This window comes from Grampus griseus (genome assembly GCF_964374135.1).
Source record: "Grampus griseus genome assembly, chromosome: 14".
NCBI lineage: Eukaryota > Metazoa > Chordata > Mammalia > Artiodactyla > Delphinidae > Grampus > Grampus griseus.
Window position 1 is genome coordinate 6,257,662 of NC_139008.1, and position 21,825 is coordinate 6,279,486.

At 39.2% G+C, this 21,825-nt stretch overlaps 1 protein-coding gene across 1 annotated transcript in view; it reads left to right on the forward strand.

Moving 5' to 3' along the window:
* Positions 1–418: 418 nt before the first annotated feature.
* Positions 419–21,825, forward strand: part of LOC309832235 (uncharacterized protein) — an 85,366-nt gene continuing 63,959 nt past the window's right edge. The window contains exons 1-8 of the mRNA XM_082669860.1: positions 419–656; positions 3,089–3,182; positions 5,247–5,299; positions 7,697–7,796; positions 13,858–13,971; positions 14,233–14,321; positions 15,651–15,799; positions 21,639–21,766. Coding sequence (XP_082525986.1) covers positions 586–656; positions 3,089–3,182; positions 5,247–5,299; positions 7,697–7,796; positions 13,858–13,971; positions 14,233–14,321; positions 15,651–15,799; positions 21,639–21,766 — 798 coding nt within the window. The 5' untranslated portion in view covers positions 419–585. The remainder of the gene's footprint in view (positions 657–3,088; positions 3,183–5,246; positions 5,300–7,696; positions 7,797–13,857; positions 13,972–14,232; positions 14,322–15,650; positions 15,800–21,638; positions 21,767–21,825) is intronic.

The following is a 21,825-nucleotide window of genomic DNA, read 5'->3' on the forward strand; positions in this document are numbered from 1 at the left end:
CGTGTGTGTGTGTTGGGGGGGGCACGACAGAAGTCATCCAGAAGAGGAAGTGGTTATTCCTATTGTTTAGGGAAGTCTCTAAAACAATGTGCTTTCTGAGCTGGGATTTGAAGGATGAGTAGGTGCCTTATGGAGAAACCAGGATATCTAGGCAGAGGAAACTGCATGGTAAAGATTAGTAGACCTAGCATGTCTGAAGGATTTCAAGTTTTGGAGTTCAGGCAGTTACAGAGAAAAGGGCAGTTTAGAGGATATTTGTGGCTAGTGGTTTTATTTGAGTTTCTGTAACCTTTGAAATTACTGATAACACTGATTGAGTTGTTACTGAATGGCCACAGAATATGAAGTCAAGGGAGGTCAAACTGGACTGTCCGTGATGCCAGCTATCAAGGCAGGGAGGGCTCATGCAGGTGGAGCACAGGTAACCCTTCTATTGGCTGCAGCTCCAGCTCCACCACCTTCCCAGGACATAAACATTTCAGCCTCAGTGAATCATCCCTGGATGTGAAAGGAAGCAGGCAGGCAAAGAGTAACACACGCAGCTGAGAAGAAACTCAGAGGAGAGAATCACCGAGGAGAGTGGCCATGGACCTGATCCTGAGCTTTTCCGTGGAAACCTGGGTTCTCCTGGCTACCAGCCTGGTACTCCTCTATCTGTGAGTATCTGTGATTCTGATTTCCTCTGTAACCTTGGACTCGGGGTGCTCATCAGGTCCCACTTTCCCTTTACTGTTTTGAGGATCAGTTAGTGGAGGGAAAGTTGCTTAAGCTGTGGGTGCTACAAACACCAAAGGGGTTATTATCGATCTTAACCCAGTTCTGTTGAACGAGTAACCAACAAACACCCTCTCTACCACCACCCCGCCAAGTTTTTATCTTCTGTAGCTAGGAGGGTTTAGTGACGTTATTTGCTCCTGGGGATGATTGACTACCAGTTTCCATGGACCCGGACTAATCAACCAGAATCCACCAGGGGAAGATTTAAAACAACTGGTCCCTGCGCAGTGGGGTGCTGTCCCCTTCCCAAGCTCTGGGGATCCTGGAGGCATGAAGTAACTTGGGATTTGTCTCATGATCTTCACCTTCTGGGTTCGGTATCTGCTGCAAGAGCCGTGTAGAAGGATTGGCCCCTGTGTCACTCAGGGGGTTCCTGCTTCCTTCCCTCCCTCCCCAGATGTCATTTACACAGGGCACCTTGTCACCCAGGGGCTGGAAATTGATCGCCCTTCACTTCATATCAGCTCTTCCCCCTTTCCTGTGTCCCTCCTATGGCATCCTCTTCCAAGGCTCAATTCCCCCACCCTGTACTATGCAGAGCTATCTACCCCCAAATGAGAAATCTTTAGAGGAGAGGACACTTGGCAGAAATCTTGAAATTATATTCATTTCTTTCAGCTTTTCCTCTCGTCTCTGAGAGCTTTAGCATCAGCATAGAAATCTGAGAGTTCATGTAACACGTTGAAAGTTCAGAAAGGGAAATTGATTTGCCCTGGTTGTGAAGGCGAAGGAAGGAACTGGGGTTGGAATAGCCCAAGTCACTCGCATTTTGGAAGTTGGTGCTCACACCTGCACCAACTTTTCTGGAGGAAGGATCTAAACACCCAGCTGGGCTTGGCCAAAGTGCCTCTGCTGCCTCTTCAAGCACAGTTTCTTTCAGGCAATTTTTGGGTTTATTTTATCACATAAGATTTGATGGATTTGTACAGAATATTTGGAACCTGTAAGACCTTAAAAACTAAGCTTCAAAGAAGAAAAAAGTCTTAATCAAACATTCTGCAACATTTTATGGTTATTCATTCTGTGTTGCACAATGCCTCTTTTGCTGTCTTCAGGGAGGTACCTGAAGTTTGCAAGGCCCACTTTTAGCTAAAAGGGCTTGCAGAGCATGTTGAAGCATTTCTACATAGCACACTTTCCAGCCATACCTTTCTAATTTGCCCCCACAGAGTTAGTTTTGGCGGCCTAGCAATTTCATCACTAAAACCATTGCCAGCAACCTCTTCCCCTCAACCTCTCTTTTCCTCCGCTCTGTCAATTCTCAGAAACACCAGACTGAGAAGACCTGCAAGATTTCAAACCCCCCATTTGTGGGATTCCACACAGAGCACATTAAGATGAGTTTCACGTACACCAGCTGTAGGAAGCACCAGCCTTAATGGCTTTTTGAGGTAGTTGGCGCACAGAGGCAGTAAACAAACTAATCTGTGATTGAGGATCTTGAAAAAAACGAGTGTGCCTGGTACTGTGTTTAGCAGGTGAGTATCACAGGTTGGAGGACCAGATACCATTTGAGAAAGAACGGTCTGGAAATGGATCCTCTAGTCATTGGTTCACTTATACAGTTATATTGAGGGAACATATGGTCAGTCACCCTTCTCTGTAGGGCAAATCAAGCAAATTGCCTGACAACAGAGACTTGAGTGTAGCTGAAAGGTGCTCACATTTCTATGATGCCAATGGAAGCCTTGAACACAGTTTGTATTTTATAGAAATTAGGACACTGTTATTCTCTAAGGCTTGATTATGAAGTTGGACTTAAGAAGAATTAAATCCTAAAATGGGGTCAGGATACAGAGGGAAAGAAAAGCATAAAAATCTCCATGCAAATTGTAAGAACAATGTCACAGTAGGCTCTCAATAACTGTTGTTTTGCAGACGAAGTTAAGCAAAATCTCATTATTGGAACAGAAAAAGAAATTTTCCCTTTCTACCTAGAATAAGAATCTCCAAATCATCTAAGAGTCAAGTTACCAAATAAATATGAGTGAATTCCCTGGAAGAATTGCAGCCTGAACCTCTCAGGACCACTCCAATTAGAAACATTTATAAAGTATTCACTCTAAGATTGGAACTGTGAAGACTTCAGCTGCCTTTAGCTAATCGTCATTACCTTTAATGGGTCTCGTATTGGTGGTGGGCAAGGAGATGATGAGTGAATGTAATGATTGCTTTTGGAGCTGCTGGTATTTTTTATTGCCTACATGCTATCTCCTTAGGTTGACTGTTCCAGTTCTGAGTCAGTGACTGGCCAGCTCCAGCACCACTATTCCACAATTCCTGTGACCTGGTTTCCTCTTTCACTTTACAGATATGGGACTTATTCACATGGACGTTTTAAGAAGCTGGGGATTCCTGGGCCGAGACCTCTGCCTTATTTTGGAAATATTCTGTCCTACCGAAAGGTGTGTGTTGTTTGAGCTCCAGCTTTGCTTCTTATGGTGGCAAATCTCAGCTGAATAGTATAGTAAAACTGCCCCTCCTCAGGAGGAAGTTCTGAGGTTTCACACTTTCCAGAAATATCATGGACCCCACCCAGCACATGGCCAATTTTACAACACACCTCTATTTTTAGCTGTTAGGAGCCTCAGGTTTTGCGGCCTCAGACGGCCAAGCTCTCTAGCTGATTCAGCACAGAACTTGATTTTCCATCTGGTGAGTATTGTGAAGAGGATTTTCTTTCTGCCACCTGGATTCCCGTGGAAGATTCCCAGGAAGGCACCATCCCCTTAGTATTAGGAGAAAAGCATGAAGAGGGTGCCTGGTCGTGGCTTATTAAGCTGCCTACACTACAGTCAGGCTTTCCTGTTGGTAGCATAAGCTCTGGGTAGCATTTTTTTCTTCCTCCTGGATTGCTTGGTAACTTCAGTTTCTAACGCAGCCTGAGTATTCAATGTCGGGTAATTTGCACCTACTTGAATTATCTCAAGAACTGCTAATGCCTGCAGTTATTTCTGTGGCTCTACTCCATTTTTGCTATAACCCTGACATCTTCTGTGTTTCGAGGGGTGGAGCAAGAGCTTTTTGCTTTACTTCTGTGCCTCCAGAGAAAGCACCTTATGGATGCATCTGAGCAGTGAGTAGGTGTAACGGAGACAAGATGGTGGTTGTCTAGTTACTTCAGGTATTTAACCACTAAATAAGTTGTGGGGTTTAAAAAAAAAATAAAAAGGCAGAATCGGGCTTCCCTGGTGGCGCAGTGGTTGAGTCCGCCTGCCGATGCGGGGGACGCGGGTTCGTGCCCCGGTTCGGGAAGATCCCACATGCCGCGGAGCGGCTGGGCCCGTGAGCCATGGCCGCTGAGCCTGCGCGTCCGGAGCCTGTGCTCCGCAACGGGAGAGGCCACAGCAGTGAGAGGCCCGCGTACCGCAAAAAAAAAAAAAAAAGGCAGAATCACATATACAAAATCACTAGAAAGGATATGATTTGACAAAGTTATTAAAAATTGAACTGAACTCAGTAGAATGTACTAGGTGGCATATGGACTATGAATTCTGGCTGAGCCTTGATATTAATCCAGCTCTGATGCCTTGCCCAGGGCCTGGCCCCTGAAATGAAGGTCATGAGCTACGTCCATGTGTCCAGGGGGCAGAGCCTTGTGTGTAGGCTGCTCTCTGGCTCAGATTTCCTTTCCTGCAGACATAAGCCTTGTTTCTCAGATCCTGATTCTCCCAACTGAGGTCTTCATTGTCTCATTACTGCCTGTGAACTTCATGAACTGTTTTCTCTCTGAAAAAGCAATAATTTATTTTCCACCTTTCCCGGATGAACTCCTTAGTAGATGCACTCCAAGACCCATGTTTCTGAGACCTTCATTTTCATAGGTAAACCATCAAATATCACAGCAGAAACTTAGTAACAGGAAGTTTGTTTTCCTTTAAGCAACAGAGGGAAAATTCAGGGCAAGTGTTTTAATTGGTGGTGTTGTTTGTAGTTGTGGTAACTCCCCATCTTTTCTGTGTTGAGCTGGAAAACTAGAAGGTGATCTACTTTGTCATTCATTCACTCATTTATTTTCTCACTCAACACACACCCCTTAGACTTACTTAAATCTGCTGGACTAAAAAGGTCGCTGGTGTCTTTTCCTAATTCTTCTAGAAATCTAGAGAGGGCTCATGAGATAAATGAAAAGGCTGCTTAACAAGGAGATGAAAGTGTGTATAGGCCGATCTAACTTACCCTTCACTTCAGTTTTCTCACGAAAGACAAGGAGGTACTTAGTATTCACAGGCAAAGGTAAACATTTAGTATCTGTAATAGAGAAAATGCAAGAGTGATTTAAAATTCTCTGTTCCAATATCTCCTTTTTCCCCTTCATTTCCCCTAAGAAGTCTCTGAATATGAACTTCCTTCCACCTGCCAGTGGAAAATAGTAAGCCTGATTTCATGGGTTTCAAGGTACTTTTGTCCCCAAAAGAGGTAGTGTTCAATACATTTAGTTTAATAATCTAATTTTGTTTCTCTTGCAGGGTCTTTGGGAGTTTGACAATGGATGTTTTAAAAAGTATGGAAAAATATGGGGGTGAGTATTCTGGAAAGTTCCATCGGATAGACTTGTTATGATGTGGCGCCCCCTGTGGTATGGAAGACAATCTCAGTCCAGAGCTTCTTGGGATGAAGTCTATTGTAAAGCTTTGGAGTCTTGTTCTTTCTACCAGGGATCCCAGGTGTCAGCCAGGTGTCCAGGTCTACAGTCTGAATTAGGCCTGGAGATTTGCAGGTCATCACTTTTCTCCAGACTTTGAGGCCCAGGGACTCCTAACATCGCTTTCTGTCCAGTGTCACTCTTCCCCCCTTCTCCATTTTTCTTTCCTTAGGTTGCATTTAATTGCATAAAATGCATTATTCCAGAACATTCTAATATGTGCCCATAAATGCATTTTTTGACCCTTTTCCACATGATTCACTTAATTAAAAGCCAAGAATCCTTTATTTAAGTTCTGCGTTTAATATGTCCTTTTGGAAAAAGAGCTGGGGGTTACAGGTAAAGAAAATAGGAAACAATTTCTGCTCAGCTTTTTACATTCTCTACAAGTATGGAGGTTTTTTTGTTATTGTTTTTAATTTTCAGCCAAGACTTTCCAATGTAATTGTATTCAGTTATTGTTTTATCTACTATTTTTCTCTGACTTTGAAGAGATGTGGGATACATCTAACCCAGAGTGTGTCATGTGGGCTCACAGACTTTAGGAGTTTTGTAGGTTTGATGAGAGCAGCAGGAGAGGTGTAATGTAGTGACTGTTTGCCAAAAGGAAATAGGAGAAGGCTCTGCCTCTCTGTACCTCTTCATCTTCTCTGATCAAGTCCTCGGAAACCATAGGGCCCTGCTGAGTTGCCATGGCCCCAAAAGTCAATGTGATTGAGTGGACAGAGCACATAGCCGTGGATCACTACTGGACCAGCTCCAACTGCCCCTCCAACATTTAATACTTGTGAGCTCTGGATAGAGTCACTTTTTCATGGTGGATCCCAGTTCTCTCATTAGAAAATGGTTCTCATGCTTGGGTGTAAATGAGAACCACCTGGGAGAACTTGTTATAAATGCAGAACTTTGACCCCACCCATCAGCATACCAAATCAATATGATCTGGGATAGGGCCAAAAATCTGAATTTTAACTGGTAATACAAGAAATACTAAGGCTGGAGTGACATCTGAATATAAAGTGTCACCCCAAACCACGATCTCTTCTCCACCCAGGTGTTTTTGAAAAAACATGATGGGAAGAAGGGAATCATCCAAGTAATATGGTCAATCAGATGGAAGAGCAGATTAAGTACCTCTTCAATCCCTTCCGTCACTGCTTCAACACTAAATGCACATGACACCCACTTAAACCCTCTTGAGTTTTAGAATTTTTTTGGGGGGGGGAATAATGCACTGGTTCTCATCCATTTTTATATGTGATCACAAAACCATCTGAAATTCCTGTGTGAAGTCAGAGGAATAATAGGTACCATGCAGAAAACCTTCCATTGTGTTCTAGCCATCGCAAACGATTGATAGAGGAAACAAAATGCCGGAAGACAGTGTGATTAACTTAGAGTCAACCTCATGCCAGTGGCCCATTCCCATGAACGGGCATCCTGACAGTCAGGAGATCAGGCCAAATTGGGATGTCTCACATCTGAGGAGTCGGCTTTATGTGGTTAGGTGGGTCAAACGTAGGCCTGCCCTGCTGCTAATGGCTGTCACCTACACGGAGCCTGAGGCCCACTTGGGACCCATGTCGAAGAATAAATATAAGTAATGAAAAGAACATATTTTAAAAATGAATTAAAAAAGAATCATATAGATGAAGAAAAAAAAATGAATTATACATGCTCCTCTGAATTTCTTTATTCTCTTTGTCCTTTTGTTTCAAATTTTTCTAACCTTGATGCTACCAAGGATATCTCCTTATTAGTTAATATAATATTTCCTTTTAAAAATTATGAACTAGAAAGCAAATTTTAGAAAATAGAGCAGAGAAAATCTTTCATAATCCCACTCTCACTTGTGGAGTATTCCAAATCTTCTTCCATTTGCAGACACATTTTACATATTTATGATCAATGTGTCTATAAGTTTCATAGGCCTTTTTCATGCTTTTGATATATCTTCAAAAATGAGTGGGTGGACTCTCCTTAATTAATTAGTTTTTTCATTCTTAGACAATTTACTTGCCTTCAATTATTTACTAAGCTAACTTCCTTTTTGATAATGAAATATTTTAAACCTATAAAAGTTATGGAGAATGGCATAGGAAATAACCCATGTAAACAACACCTAGACTTAACAAATGTTCTAATGTTATTTCTAACCATGATCTCTACGAGTAAGGATTATGTAATGTCAGGATGAGAATCTGGACTTAAGCTGTGAGTCCAGCTGCAGAAACCAGATCATTAAATTTAATCACATCTCTTTTCCCTACACAGGTGTTATGAAGGTCAACAGCCTCTGTTGGTTGTCACAGATCCAGACATAATCAAAACAGTGCTAGTGAAAGAATGTTATTCTGTCTTCACAAACCGGAGGGTAAGCATCCATTTCTAAGTTTAAATATTATTTATTTATTAAATATTTATTCTGTAATAATTATAAATTCACAGGATATTGTCAAAAGAGAAAAATACAGGAAGGTGCTGTGAAGGAAACCCTTCATCCTGTTTCCCCAAAAGGTTAATATCTTGCATAATTATAGTACAGTATCAAAGTAGGAAATTGACATTGATACTATCCACATAGCTTATTCAGATTTTATCAGTTTTATGTGCATTCATTTGCTGTGAGTGTGTGTGTGTTACTCTATGAAAATTTATCATAGATGTAGATTTGTGTAACTACCACCACAATCAATGTATAGAAATATTACTTCCCCATCAATCTCCCTCTAACCATTCTTTTATAGTCACAGTGAGTAGCTTGTCTTTTCCTCTTATCAGGGTCTTAGTAGAGCAATTCTTTTTGTATTTTTATAGTTTATTATTTTATCCATACTAAAACACTTCATGAAATCACTTACTGTTTCTTTTTAACATCTTTATTGGAGTATAATTGCTTTACAATGGTGTGTTAGTTTCTGCTTTATAACAAAGTGAATCAGTTATACATATACATATGTCCCCATATCTCTTCCCTCTTACATCTCCCTCCCTCCCACTCTTCCTATCCCACCCCTCTATGTGCTCACAAAGCACCGAGCTGATCTCCCTGTGCTATGTGGCTGCTTCCCACTAGCTATCTATTTTACGTTTGGTAGTGTATATATGTCCATGCCACTCTCTCACTTTGTCCCAGCTTACCCTTCCCCCTCCCTGTATCCTCAAGTCCATTCTGTAGTAAGTCTGCATCTTTATTCCCATCTTGCCCCTAGGTTCTTCATGAACATTTTTTTTTTTTAGATTCCATATATATGTGTTAGCATACAGTATTTGTTTTTCTCTTTCTGACTTATTCACTCTGTATGACAGTCTCTAGGTCCATCCACCTCACTACAAATAACTCAGTTTTGTTCCTTTTTATGGCTGAGTAATATTCCATTGTATATATGTGCCACATCTTCTTCATCCATTCATCTGTTGATGGACGGTTCGGTTGCTTCCATGTCCTGGCTATTGTAAAAAAAGCTGCAATGAACATTTTGATACATGACTCTTTTTGAATTATGGTTTTCTCAGGGTATATGCCCATTAGTGGGATTGCTGGGTTGTATGGGAGTTCTATTTTTAGTTTTTTAAGGAACCTCCATACTGTTCTCCATAGTGGCTGTATCAATTTACATTCCCACCAACACTGCAAGAAGGTTCCCTTTTTTCCATACCCTCTCCAGCATTTATTGTTTGTAGATTTTTTGATGATGGCCATTCTGACTGGTGTGAGATGATATCTCATTGTAGTTTTGATTTGCATTTCTCTAATGATTAACGATGTTGAGCATTCTTTCATGTGTTTGTTGGTAATCTGTATATCTTCTTTGGAGAAATGTCTATTTAGGTCTTCTGCCCATTTTTGGATTGGGTTGTTTGTTTTTTTAATGTTGAGCTGCATGAGCTGCTTGTAAATTTTGGAGATTAATCCTTTGTCAGTTGCTTCATTGGCAAATATTTTCTCCCATTCTGAGGGTTGTCTTTTCATCTTGTTTATGGTTTCCTTTGCTGTGCAAAAGCTTTGAAGTTTCATTAGGTCCCATTTGTTTATTTTTGTTTTTATTTCCATTTCTCTAGGAAGTGGGTCAAAAAGGATCTTGCTGTGATTGATGTCATAGAGTGTTCTGCCCATGTTTTCCTCTAAGAGTTTGATGGTGTCTGGCCTTACATTTAGATCTTTAATCCATTTTGAGTTTATTTTTGTGTATGGTGTTCGGGAGTGTTCTGATTTCATTCTTTTGCATGTAGCTGTCCAGTTTTCCCAGCACCACTTATTGAAGAGACTGTCTTTTCTCCATTGTATATCCTTGCCTCCTTTGTCATAGGTTAGTTGACCATAGGTGCATGGGTTTATCTCTGGGCTTTCTATCTTGTTCCATTGGTCTATGTTTCTGTTTTTGTGCCAGTACCATATTGTCTTGATTACTGTAGCTTTTGTAGTATAGTCTGAAGTCAGGGAGTCTGATTCTTCCAGCTCCGTTTTTTTCCCCTCAAGACTTTTTTGGCTATTCGGGGTCTTTTGTGTCTCCATACAAATTAAGATTATTTTGTTCTAGTTCTGTTAGAAATGCCATTGATAATTTGATAGGGATTGCATTGAATAGATTGCTTTGGGTAGTATAGTCATTTTCACAATATTGATTCTTCCAATCCAAGAACATGGTATATCTCTCCATCTGTTGGTATCATCTTTAATATCTTTCATCAGTGTCTTACAGTTTTCTACATACAGGTCTTTTGTCTCCCTAGGTGGGTTTATTCCTAGGTATTTTATTCTTTTTGTAACAATGGTAAATGGGAGTGTTTCCTTAATTTCTCTTTCAGATTTTTCATCATTAGTGTATAGGAATGCAGGAGATTTCTGTGCATTAATTTTGTATCCTGCAACTTTACCAAATTCATTGATTAGCTCTAGTAGTTTTCTGGTGGCATCTTTAGTATAGTATCATGTCATCTATGTATAGTATCATGTCATCTGCAAATAGTGACAGTTTTACTTCTTCTTTTCCAATTTGTATTCCTCTTATATCTTTTTCTTCTCTGATTGCCGTGGCTAGGACTTCCAAAACTATGTTGAATAATAGTGGTGAGAGTGGACATCCTTGTCTTGTTCCTGATCTTAGAGGAAATGCTTTCAGTTTTTCACCATTGAGAATGATGTTTGCTGTGGGTTTGTCATATATGGCCTTTGTTATGTTGAGGTAGGTTCCCTCTATGCCAACTTTCTGGAGAGTTTTTATCATAAATCGGTGTTGAATTTTGTCAAAAGCTTTTTCTGCATCTATTGAGATGATCATATGGTTTTTATCCTTCAATTTGTTAATATGGTGTATCACATTGATTGATTTGCATATACTGAAGAATCCTTGCATCCCTTGAATAAACCCCACTTGATCATGGTGTATGATCCTTTTACTATGTTGTTGGATTCTGTTTGCTAGTATTTTGTGGAGGATTTTTGCATCGATATTCATCAGTGATATTGGTCTGTAATTTTCTTTTTTTGTAGTATCTTTGTTTGGTTTTGGTATGAGGGTGATGGTGGACTCATAGAATGAGTTTGGGAGCATTCCTTCCTCTGCAATTTTTTGTAAGAGTTTGAGAAGGATGGGTGTTAGCTCTTCTCTAAATGTTTGATAGAATTCACCTAAGAAACCATCTGGTCCTGGACTTTTGTTTGTTGGAAGGTTTTTTTGTTTGTTTGTTTGTTTTTTTGTGGTACGTGGGCCTCTCACTGTTGTGGCCTCTCCTGTTGCGGAGCGCAGGCTCCAGACACGCAGGCTCAGAGGCCATGGCTCACGGGCCCAGCCGCTCCGCGGCATGTGGGATCCTCCCAGACCGGGCCACGAACCCGTGTCCCCTGCATCGGCAGGCAGACTCTCAACCACTGCGCCACCAGGGAAGCCCTGTTAGAAGATTTTTAATCACAGTTTCAATTTCATTACTTGTGATTGGTCTGTTCCTATTTTCTATTTCTTCCTGGTTCAGTCTTGGAAGGTTATACCTTTCTAAGAATTTATCCATTTCTTCCAGGTTGTCCATTTTATTGGCACAGAGTTGCTTGTAGTAATCTCTTAGGATGCTTTGTATTTCTGTGGTGTCTGTTGTAACTTCTCCTTTTTCATTTCTAATTTTATTGATTTGAGTCCTCTCCCTCTTTTTCTTGATGAGTCTGGCTAATGCTTTATCAATTTTGTTTATCTTCTCAAAGAACCAGCTTTTAGTTTTATTGATCTTTGCTGTTGTTTTCTTTGTTTCTATTTCATTTATTTCTGCTCTGATCTTTATGATTTCTTTCCTTTTGCTAACGTTGGGTTTTATTTGTTCTTCTTTCTCTAGTTCCTTTAGGTGTAAGGTTAGATTGTTTATTTGAGATTTTTCTTCTTTCTTGAGGTAGGCTTGTATGGCTATAAACTTCGCTCTTAGAGCTGCTTTTGTTGCATCCCATAGGTTTTGGATCATCGTATTTTCATTGTCATTTATCTCTGGTATTTTCTGATTTCCTCTTTGATTTCTTCAGTGATCTCTTGGTTATTTAGTAATGTATTGTTTAGCCTCCATGTGTTTGGGATTTTTACGGTTTTTTCCCTGTGATTGATTTCTAATCTCATAGCGCTGTGGTCAGAAAAGGTACTTGATATGATTTCAATTTTCTTAAATTTACTGAGGCTTGATTTCTGACCCAAGATGTGATCTATCCTAGGGAATGTTCCATGCACACTTGTGAAGAAAGTGTAATCTGCTGTTTTTGGATGGAATGTCCTGTAAATATCAATTAAATCTATCGGGTCTGTTGTGTTATTTAAGTCTTGTGTTTCCTTATTAATTTTCTGTTTGGATGATCTGTCCATTGGTGTAAGTGAGGTGTTAAAGTCCCCCACTGTTATTGTGTTACTGTCGATTTCCTCTTTTATAGCTCTTAGCAGTTGCCTTATGTATTGAGGTGCTCCTATGTTGGGTGCATATATATTTATAATTGTTATATCTTCTTCTTGGATTGATCCCTTGATCATTATGTAGTGTCTTTCCTTGTCTCTTGTAACATTCTTTATTTTAAAGTCTATTTTATCTGATATGAGTATTGCTACTCCAGCTTTCTTTTGATTTCCGTTTGCATGGAATATCTTTTTCCACCCCTCACTTTCAGTCTGTATGTGTCCCTAGGTCTGAAGTGGGTCTCTTGTAGACAGCATATATATGGGTCTTGTTTGTGTATCCATTCAGCAAGCCTGTGTCTTTTGGTTGGAGCATTTAATCCATTCATGTTTAAGGTAATTATTGATATGTATGTTCCTATGACCATTTTCTTAATTGTTATGGGTTTGTTTTTGTAGGTCCTTTTCTTCTCTTGTGTTTCCCACTTAGAGAAGTTCCTGTAGCATCTGTTGCAGAGCTGGTTTGGTGGTGCTGAATTTTCTTAGCTTTTGCTTGTCTGTAAAGCTTTTGATTTCTCCATTGAATCTGAATGAGATCTTTGCTGGGTAGAGTAATCTTGGTTGTAGGTTCTTCCCTTTCATCACTAAGTATATCATGCCACTCCCTTCTGGCTTATAGAGTTTCTGCTGAGAAATCAGCTGTTAACCTTATGGGAGTTCCCTTGTATGTTATTTGTCATTTTTCCCTTGTTGCTTTCAATAATTTTTCTTTGTCTTTAATTTTTGCCAATTTGATTACTATGTGTCTCAGCATGTTTCTCCTTGGGTTTATCCTGTATGGGACTCTCTGCATTTCCTGGACTTGGGTGGCTGTTTCCTTTCCCATATTAGGGAAGTTTTTGACTTATAATCTCTTTAAATAGTTTCTTAGGCCCTTTCTCTCTCTCTTCTCCTTCTGGGACCCCTATAATGCGAATGTTGTTGTGTTTAATGTTGTCCCAGAGGTCTCTTAGGCTGTCTTCATTTCTTTTCATTATTTTTTCTTTATTCTGTTCCGCAGCAGTGAATTCCACCATTCTGCCTTCCAGACCACTTATCTGTTCTTCTGCCTCAGTTATTCTGCTATTGATTCCTTCTAGTGTAGTTTTCATTTCAGTTATTTTATTGTTCATCTCTGTTTGTTTGTTCTTTAATTCTTCTAGGTCTTTGTTAAACATTTCTTGCATCTTCTCGATCTTTACCTCCATTTTTTTCCCGAGGTCCTGGATCATCTTCACTATCATTATTCTGAATTCTTTTTCTGGAAGGTTGCCTATCTCCACTTCTTTTAGTTGTTTTTCTGGGGTTTTATCTTGTTCCTTCATCTGGTACACAGCCCTCTGCCTTTTCATCTTGTCTATCTTTCTGTGAATGTAGTTTTTTTTCCACAGGCTGCAGGATTGTAGTTCTTCTTGCTTCTGCTTTCTGCCCTCTCCAGATAGCTATTTCTTTGGAGCTTCAAGAATAGGCTCCCAGATCTGGTCAATCACCTTGGGACAGTACCAATAAGACTCTGTGTTTTGCTTTTGACTCTAGTCTTTTGGTCCAACGGGAATTATGAAAAATGCCATCTCTCTGTCTGAGGATGAACAATGGAAGAGATTGCGATCGTTGATGTCTCCAGCCTTCACCAGCGGAAAGCTCAAGGAGGTAAGAAAAGAAGAAGACTTTCAACTAGAAACTTAAGGAATGACTCTAGGGACAGGTAGAAAATAAGATCATAGTCCCTTTCCAAAGAGAAGTCTGCTGATTTTGAGTTTTCTAATGATGGTCTTTTATCTTTACATCCTAAAAGAGACATTTTAAGATTCCTTATAAAATGCCACTTACTGCTCCATGCTTGGGAAAGCCAGGTACTTCTAGGACTTGAGTCTGCATTTAACTTCAGATGATGTTGTACTTTGTATCTAGATGTTCCCCATCATTAGCCAGATTGGAGACATGTTGGTGAGGAACCTGAAGAAGGAAGCAGAGAAAGGCAAGCCAATCAGCATGAAAAAGTAAGTAGGGGTGAAGCTGCTGGTACCTGAGCTCCATTGAGACCCTCCAGATGCCTGCCATGGAGCCAGATTCCCACTGCTGAGTTACTGTAGTGACCAGACAGAAGTAAGTGTGTGGTGGTACCACTCCAGTGGGCCACCCCAGAATGAGTGGTGGCTCGCCAAAGAAAGCAGGGCAGCTGGGAGAGAAAGGGTCTTCTCCTGTGTACATGAGCCAGGATGAACTTATCTGCTTAACTGTCACTTTGGATATTCTGGAAGACAAAAACACATAGTTTAGAAAGGAGAAACATTGTTGTGCACAGTATTGAGTGTAGAGGGTGTGGAGCGGAGGTGGGGAAGGCTCTTCGTACATATTGGCAGGCAGTGCACTGGGCAGGAATGTTACGGTATGGAACTTGAAACAAATTAAATCTCTTTACAGTTTTCCTGAGGAAAATGCTAAATATTAATTCTTAACCACCATTTGTTCTTCCTTCAGCCTCAAAAGAGAGAAGGCCCTGTACAGGCTATGGGTAGAGTGATCATAGCATTTGTTGTCTAAACTGAGATTTTTTGTTTTTAATTCTGCTGTAACAACAGGTATAAACTGAGAATGTCCCGGGAAAACTGAGGACATAAGATCACTTAGCTATGGGATTCCCTAAGTCAAATTTGGAGTAATTTATTATTTTTTTAACTAGAAATATTTTTAGTTCTTACATTTCACAGAAATGAGTCTGCCCTCAGGTCAACCACAGACCACTGGAGTTGAGGAAGTGTGGGTCTTTCAGGATCCTTAGCAGGGGTGTAAGACAGTGAGGGATGATGTTCCTGGCAACTCAGAACAGGGTGCTACTGTTCTGTAATTCACTGAAGAGGAATCAGCTCTGAGTGCACACTCTATGGTGAGGCAAGACCCAGATCAGCGTCCCCTTTCTTGACTCCCCCAGGATGTGTTAAATTTATACACTTGGTTATGCTCAGACACAGTCCTTATACACCTATTATTGCCTGTAGTCAAAACACACTACTGTACTTTGTCTGATTATGGGTATCTATCCCTCTATGACTGAGCTCCTTGAGTTTGTGGGGGGACGTCTAACTTGCCTTAGTGTCCCCAGCCCTCCTGGCACAGGGCCAGCTGCATCACTGGCACCTCAGACACACCTCATGTGTGAGTGATAGTAGCATCGACTCTTCCATAGACCAACAGGTGGTTCTGAAAGAGTGTGGCTCTCTACCTGCCTTGTCTGGGCATCTGATTTTACATGTACTTCTTGTTGTATGTGTTGGGTAAGGAGAGTAAAGAGGTGTTGATTTTAGTTGTTCCTATCTTTCTCTACGCAGCTTCTTTGGGGCCTACAGCATGGATGTGATTACTGGCACAGCATTTGGAGTGAACATTGATTCCCTCAACAACCCACAAGATCCCTTTGTGGAATATAGCAAGAATATCTTAAAATTTAATCTCCTCTCTCCATTAATTCTCTTAATAAGTATGTGGACTACTTTATTCCTTTTTCTTTATTCCTTCTTCCATCCCTCCTTCTCTCCCTCCTTTCCTCCCTCTCCACCTTTCTTCCTTTATCTTTCTTTTTTTTTTTAACTATTTATTTATTTATTTATTTTTGGCTGAATTGGGTCTTCATTGCTGCACACAGGCTTTCTCTAGTTGTGGCAAGCGGGGGCTACTCTTTGTTGTGGTGTGCTGGCTTCTCATTGTGGTGGCTTCTCTTGTTGTGGAGCACGGGCTCTAGGCGTGTGGGCTTCAGTAGTTGTAGCACATGGGCTCAGTAGTTGTGGCTCGTGGACTCAGTAGTTGTGGCACACGGGCTTAGTTGCTCTGCAGCATGTGGGATCTTCCTGGACCAGGGCTCTAACTCATGTCCCCTGCATTGGCAGGTGCATTCTTAACCACTGTGCCACCAGGGAAGCTCTATCTTTCTTTTTTAAATAATAGCTTTATTGAGATACAATTCACATGCCATATAATGCACCACTGTAAAATGTATAATTCATTGGTTTTTACATCCTACCTATCCATCAACAGATGAAATGGACAGGCAAAATGTATACAACATTCAGTATACACAACTGGAGATTGTATGTGCGTGTGTGTACATACACACACACATATGTATGTGTGTATATATATGTATATATACATATATATATATATATATATGAGAAAGCCAGGTTCTTCTAGGACTTGAGTCTCCATATATATATATATATATATATATATATATATATACACACATATACATATACACACACACACATACACAATTGAATATTATTCACCCAGAAGAGGAAGAAAATCCTGCCATTTGCAACAAAATGGAAGGACCTAGAGGGTATTACGTTAAGTGAAATAAGTCAAACAGAGAAAGGCAAATACTTATATGTAGAATAAAAAAAAAACTAAACTAAGGAAAAGAAGAAGAAGAAGAAGAAAACCAAACTCATAGAAAAAAAAGATCAGATTTTTGGTTACCAGAGGTGTGGGTTGAGTGGTGAGAGAATTGGATAAAAGTGATCAAAAGGTGTAAATATTCAGTTGTAACATAAAAAGTACTGAAAGTGTAATGTACAATGTGAGTATAGTTAACACTGCTGTATGATATATTTGTACATTACTAAGAAAGTAGATCGTAAAAGTTCTCATCACAAGGGAAGATATTTTTTTGTAACTATATGAGGTGAGGAATGTTAACTAAACTTATGGGGTTAATTTCACAATATACGTATGTTAAGTCATTATGCTGTACCCAAACTAATACAGTACTGTATCTCAACTATAACTCAGTAAGGTTGGAAAAAAAAGGGTTTTAGTACAAAGATATGTGCAACCATCACTACAGTCAATTGTTGTACATTTTTGTCAACTCACAAGCCCTGTACCTAACTATAACCTCTCACTCCTCTTAGCCCTAAGCAACCACTAATGTACTTCCTACCTCTATAGATTTGCTTATTCTGGACACTTTGTATAGATGGAATCATATATGTGGGCTTTTGTGGCTGGCTTCTTTCACTTATCATGATGTTTTCAAGGGTAATCTAAATTGTAGCATATATCAGTACTTCATTTCTTTGTATGGCCAAATAATATCCCATTATATGGACATTCTGCATTTTGTTTATCCATTCATCAGTTGACAGACACTTGGGTCATTTCCAGCTTTCCGCTATTACGAACAGTGCTCCTATGCCCATTCATGTACAAGTTTTCGTTTAAATACCTGTTTTCAATTCTTTGGGTATGTAGTCAGAGGTGAAATTGCTGAGTTATATAGTAACTGTGTTTAACTTATAAGTAACTGCCAAACTGTTACCCCACAATCTTTTTTAGATAAATGTCTATTCAAATATTTTGCCCATTTATAGTTGGATTATATTCAATACTTCTGTTGTTGAGTTGTAAGTGTTCTTTATATATTCTAGGTAAGAGTCCCTTATCAGACATGATTTGGAAAGTTTTTTTTCCTTTCTGTAGGTGTCTCTTCACTTTCTTGCTAGTTTGCTTTAAAGTGAAAAATTTTTTATTTTCATCATGCACAAATTCTTTATTTTCCTTTTTTTCCCTGTGCTTTTGGTGTCATGTCTAAGAATCCATTGACAAATCTGAGGTCATGAAGATCTACCCATTCATTGGTTTTCTTCTAAGAGTTGTACGGTTTTAGCTCATATGTTTAGGTCTTTGATTTATTTTGAGTTTATTTTTGTATATGGTGTAAGGTAAGGGTCTATTTCATTCTTTTGCATGTAGCTATCCACTTATCCCAGAACCTTTTATTAAAGACTATTTTGTCTCCATTGAATGGTCTTGTAACCCTTCTCAACATGCAGTTTACCATAGACAAGTGGATTTATTTCCAGAGTCTAAATTTTATTCTATTTATCTATATGTCCATTCTTATGCCAGTATGACATTGCCTTGATTATTATAGATTTATGATAAGTTTTGAAATCAGCAGTACGAGTCCTACAACTTTATTTATTTTTTTTTTTCGAGATTGTTTTGGCTCTTCTGTGCCCCTGGCAATTGCATATGAATTTTAAATTCAGCTTTTCAGTTTCTACAAAGAAGCCAGCCAGAATTCTGATAGGGAATGAGTTAAATCTGTAGAGTTGCTGTCTTGACAATGTTTAGTATTCTTATACATGTACATGGGATGTTTTTCATTTACTTAGATTTTCTTTATTTCAACAGTATTGCAGTTTTCAGGGTAGATGTTTTGCACTTCTTTTGTTGACTTATTCCTAAATATTATTATTATTTATTTTTTTTGCGGTACGCGGGCTTCTCACTGTTGTGGCCTCTCCCGTTGCGGAGCACAGGCTCCGGACGCGCAGGCTCAGCGACCATGGCTCACGGGCCCAGCCGCTCCGTGGCATGTGGGATCTTCCCGGACCGGGGCATGAACCCGTGTCCCCTGCATCGGCAGGCGGACTCTCAACCACTGGGCCACCAGGGAAGCCCTAAATATTCTTTTTTTATGTTATTATAAATAGAGTTATTTTCTTAATTTCACTTTTGGGTTATTTATTACAGTGTATAGAAATAGAATTGATTTTGTATATTGACCTTGTTTCCTGAAACCCTGTTGAAATTGTGTATTAGTTCTAATAGGATGTTAGTGGATTATTTAGGATTTTTTATATACAAGGTCATGTTATCTGATGGTGGAGGAGTTTTACTTCATTTTCTATATGGATGCATTTTATTTCCTTTTGTTGCCTAATTACCCTGGCTAGAACCTCTAGTACAGTGTGGAGTGGAAGTGATGAGAGAGGCTTCCTAGTCTTGTTCTTTTTTTTCTTCTTTAAATTATACATATGTATTTTATTTACACTTTGTATTTGATATATTTCATGATAAACATTTTTTTTCCATCTTAACCATTTTTTAAGTGTGCAATTCAGCGGTATCAAATACGTTCACATCGTTGTATAAAAATCACCTCTGTCCATCCCCATAACTGTTTTCATCTTGTGAAACTGAAGCTCTATACCCATTAAACAATAACTCCCTGTTATTCCTTGCCCCCAGCCCCTGGTAAACACCAGCCTACTTTCTGTCTTTATGATTTTCCTAGTCTTGTTCTTAAACTTAGGGAAAGTTTAAGCTTAGGGGAAGCATGCAGTCTTTCATTATTAAGTATAGTGTTAGCTTAGTTTTTCATAGATGCCTTTTCTAAAGTTGAGGAAATTCCCTTCTGTTCCTGTTTGTTGAGTATTTTTATCACAAGAGAGTGTTGGGTTTTGTCACATGCTTTTTATGCATCTATTAGATGATCATGTGGTCATTGTTTTTTATTCCTTTGACATGGTTTATTATAACACTTTGTATTCCTGGGATAAACCCCACTTGGTTATGGTGTGTATCACTTTTTATATGTTGCTAGATTCAGTTTGCTAGTATTCTGTTGAGGATTTGTGCACCCATGGTATAAGGTATGTTGGTCTGTAGCTTTCTTTACTTGTGCTGGTTTGATTGATTGATTGATTGAGTGATTGAAGCAAGGTATAGTGACTTTATTAGGAAAGCCAGTAGACCAGGAAGATGGTGGACTGGTGTCCCAAAGAACCATCTTATCCGATTTGCCTGGTTTTAGTACAGAGTCATACAATTTGGAAGTGTTCCAACATCTTCCAATTTTTGGAAGAGTTTGTTAAAAAAATGGTGTTAATTCTTTAAATATTTGGTAGTATTCACCATTGAAACCATCTAGACATGAGCTTTTCTTTGCCAAACTGTGGGTGGTTTCTTGATTACTAACTAAAACTTTGTACTTCTTATAGGTATATCAGATTGTCTATTTCTTTTTAAGTCAGTTTCTATAGTTTGTGTCTTTCTAAGAATCCATCCATTTTATCTAAGTTTTCTAATTTATTGCCATACTATTGTTCATAGATTACTTTTTTGTATTGAAATAAAGTTAATTTACAATGTTGTGTTAGTTTCAAGTGTACAGCAAAGTGATTCAGCTATGCAGACACACACACGTATATGTATTCTTTTTTAAAAAATAATTAATTAATTAATTAATTTTTGGCTGCGATGGGTCTTCATTGCCACGCGTGGGCTTTCTCTAGCTGCGGCGAGTGGGGGCTACTCTTCACTGTGGTGCGCGGGCTTCTCACTGTGGTGGTTTCTTTTGTTGCGGAGCACGGGCTCTAGGCGCACGGGCTTCAGTAGTTGTGGCTCGCGGGCTCTAGAGCACAGGCTCAGTAGTTGTGGCACAGGGGCTTAGTTGCTCTGAGGCATGTGGGATCTTCCCAGACCAGGGATCAAACCCGTGTCCCCTGCATTGGTAGGCAGTTTCTTAACCACTGTGCCACCAGGGAAGTCCCTGTATATGTATTCTTTTTCAGATTCTTTTCCTATAGGTTATTACAAGTTATTGAGTATATGTAGATTTCTTTATAGTCATTTTCATTTTTAAAATGTCAGTAGCAATTTCTGATGCTAAAAATTTGAGAGTTTTCTCTTATTTTCTTGGCCAATCTATCTAAAAAACCTTTTCAAAACATCAGCTTTTGTTTTCACTGATTTTCTCCATTGTTTTTTATTCTCCTGTTCATTATAGTTTCTTCACTGATCTTTACTATTTTCTACCTTCTGCTCACTTTATGTTTTGTTTGCTCTTCTCTTTTCAGTGTATTAAGGTGGAAATTTAGCTTCTTGATTTGAGATCTCTGTTCTTTTAATATCTAAACATATAGCCATAAATATCTCTCTGAACACCACTTTTGTTCCATCCCATCAGTTTTGGTATATTATATCTTCATTTTTATTCTTCTAAAAGTAATTTCTGATTGCCTTTTGATATCTTCTACAACCTATTGGGTATTTAAGTGTGTGTTATTTAATTTCCACATATTTGTGTGTTTCCCAGTTTTCTTTCTGTTATTGATTTCTAATTACATTCCATTGTGGTGGAAAGACACGCACCATATTATTTCTATCATGATTATTATTTTTTAAACTGCACAATTAATTGAAGCAACAGATTACAGTCTGGTTTATCCAAAGAGATGCTAGTCCAAGAATTAAAGGCCATGAAGTCCCAGAATGTAATCCAGTTCCTTTAGTCAATCCAAAGATGCAGAAGAGGCCACTGATCTCACTGCTGCAGTGATAGCCCCTGTATGTGGACTTGGCCTTGCTCAGTCATTGGCTTCGAAGTCTGAGCAAAGGTCATAGAGGCAATGGGTCATGATTGAGTATCCTGGTGGTTTTACTTTTTTGATTGGTAGAGCAAATTATGATTGCGCCAAGTAAACTTTGCATTTTCACTGTGCTTCCTTTTATCTTTTTCTCTACAGTATTATTTCCATTCCTCACCCCAGTCTTTGAAGTATTAAATATTACTCTGTTTCCAAAAAGTTCTGTGAATTTTTTAGCGAAGTCTGTAAAAAGGATGAAAGAGAGTCGCCTCAAAGATAAACAAACGGTAAAGTCTGGTGGTGGTTACATGAGGGGGCTCACTTTTTGATAATTTATTGAGCTGTA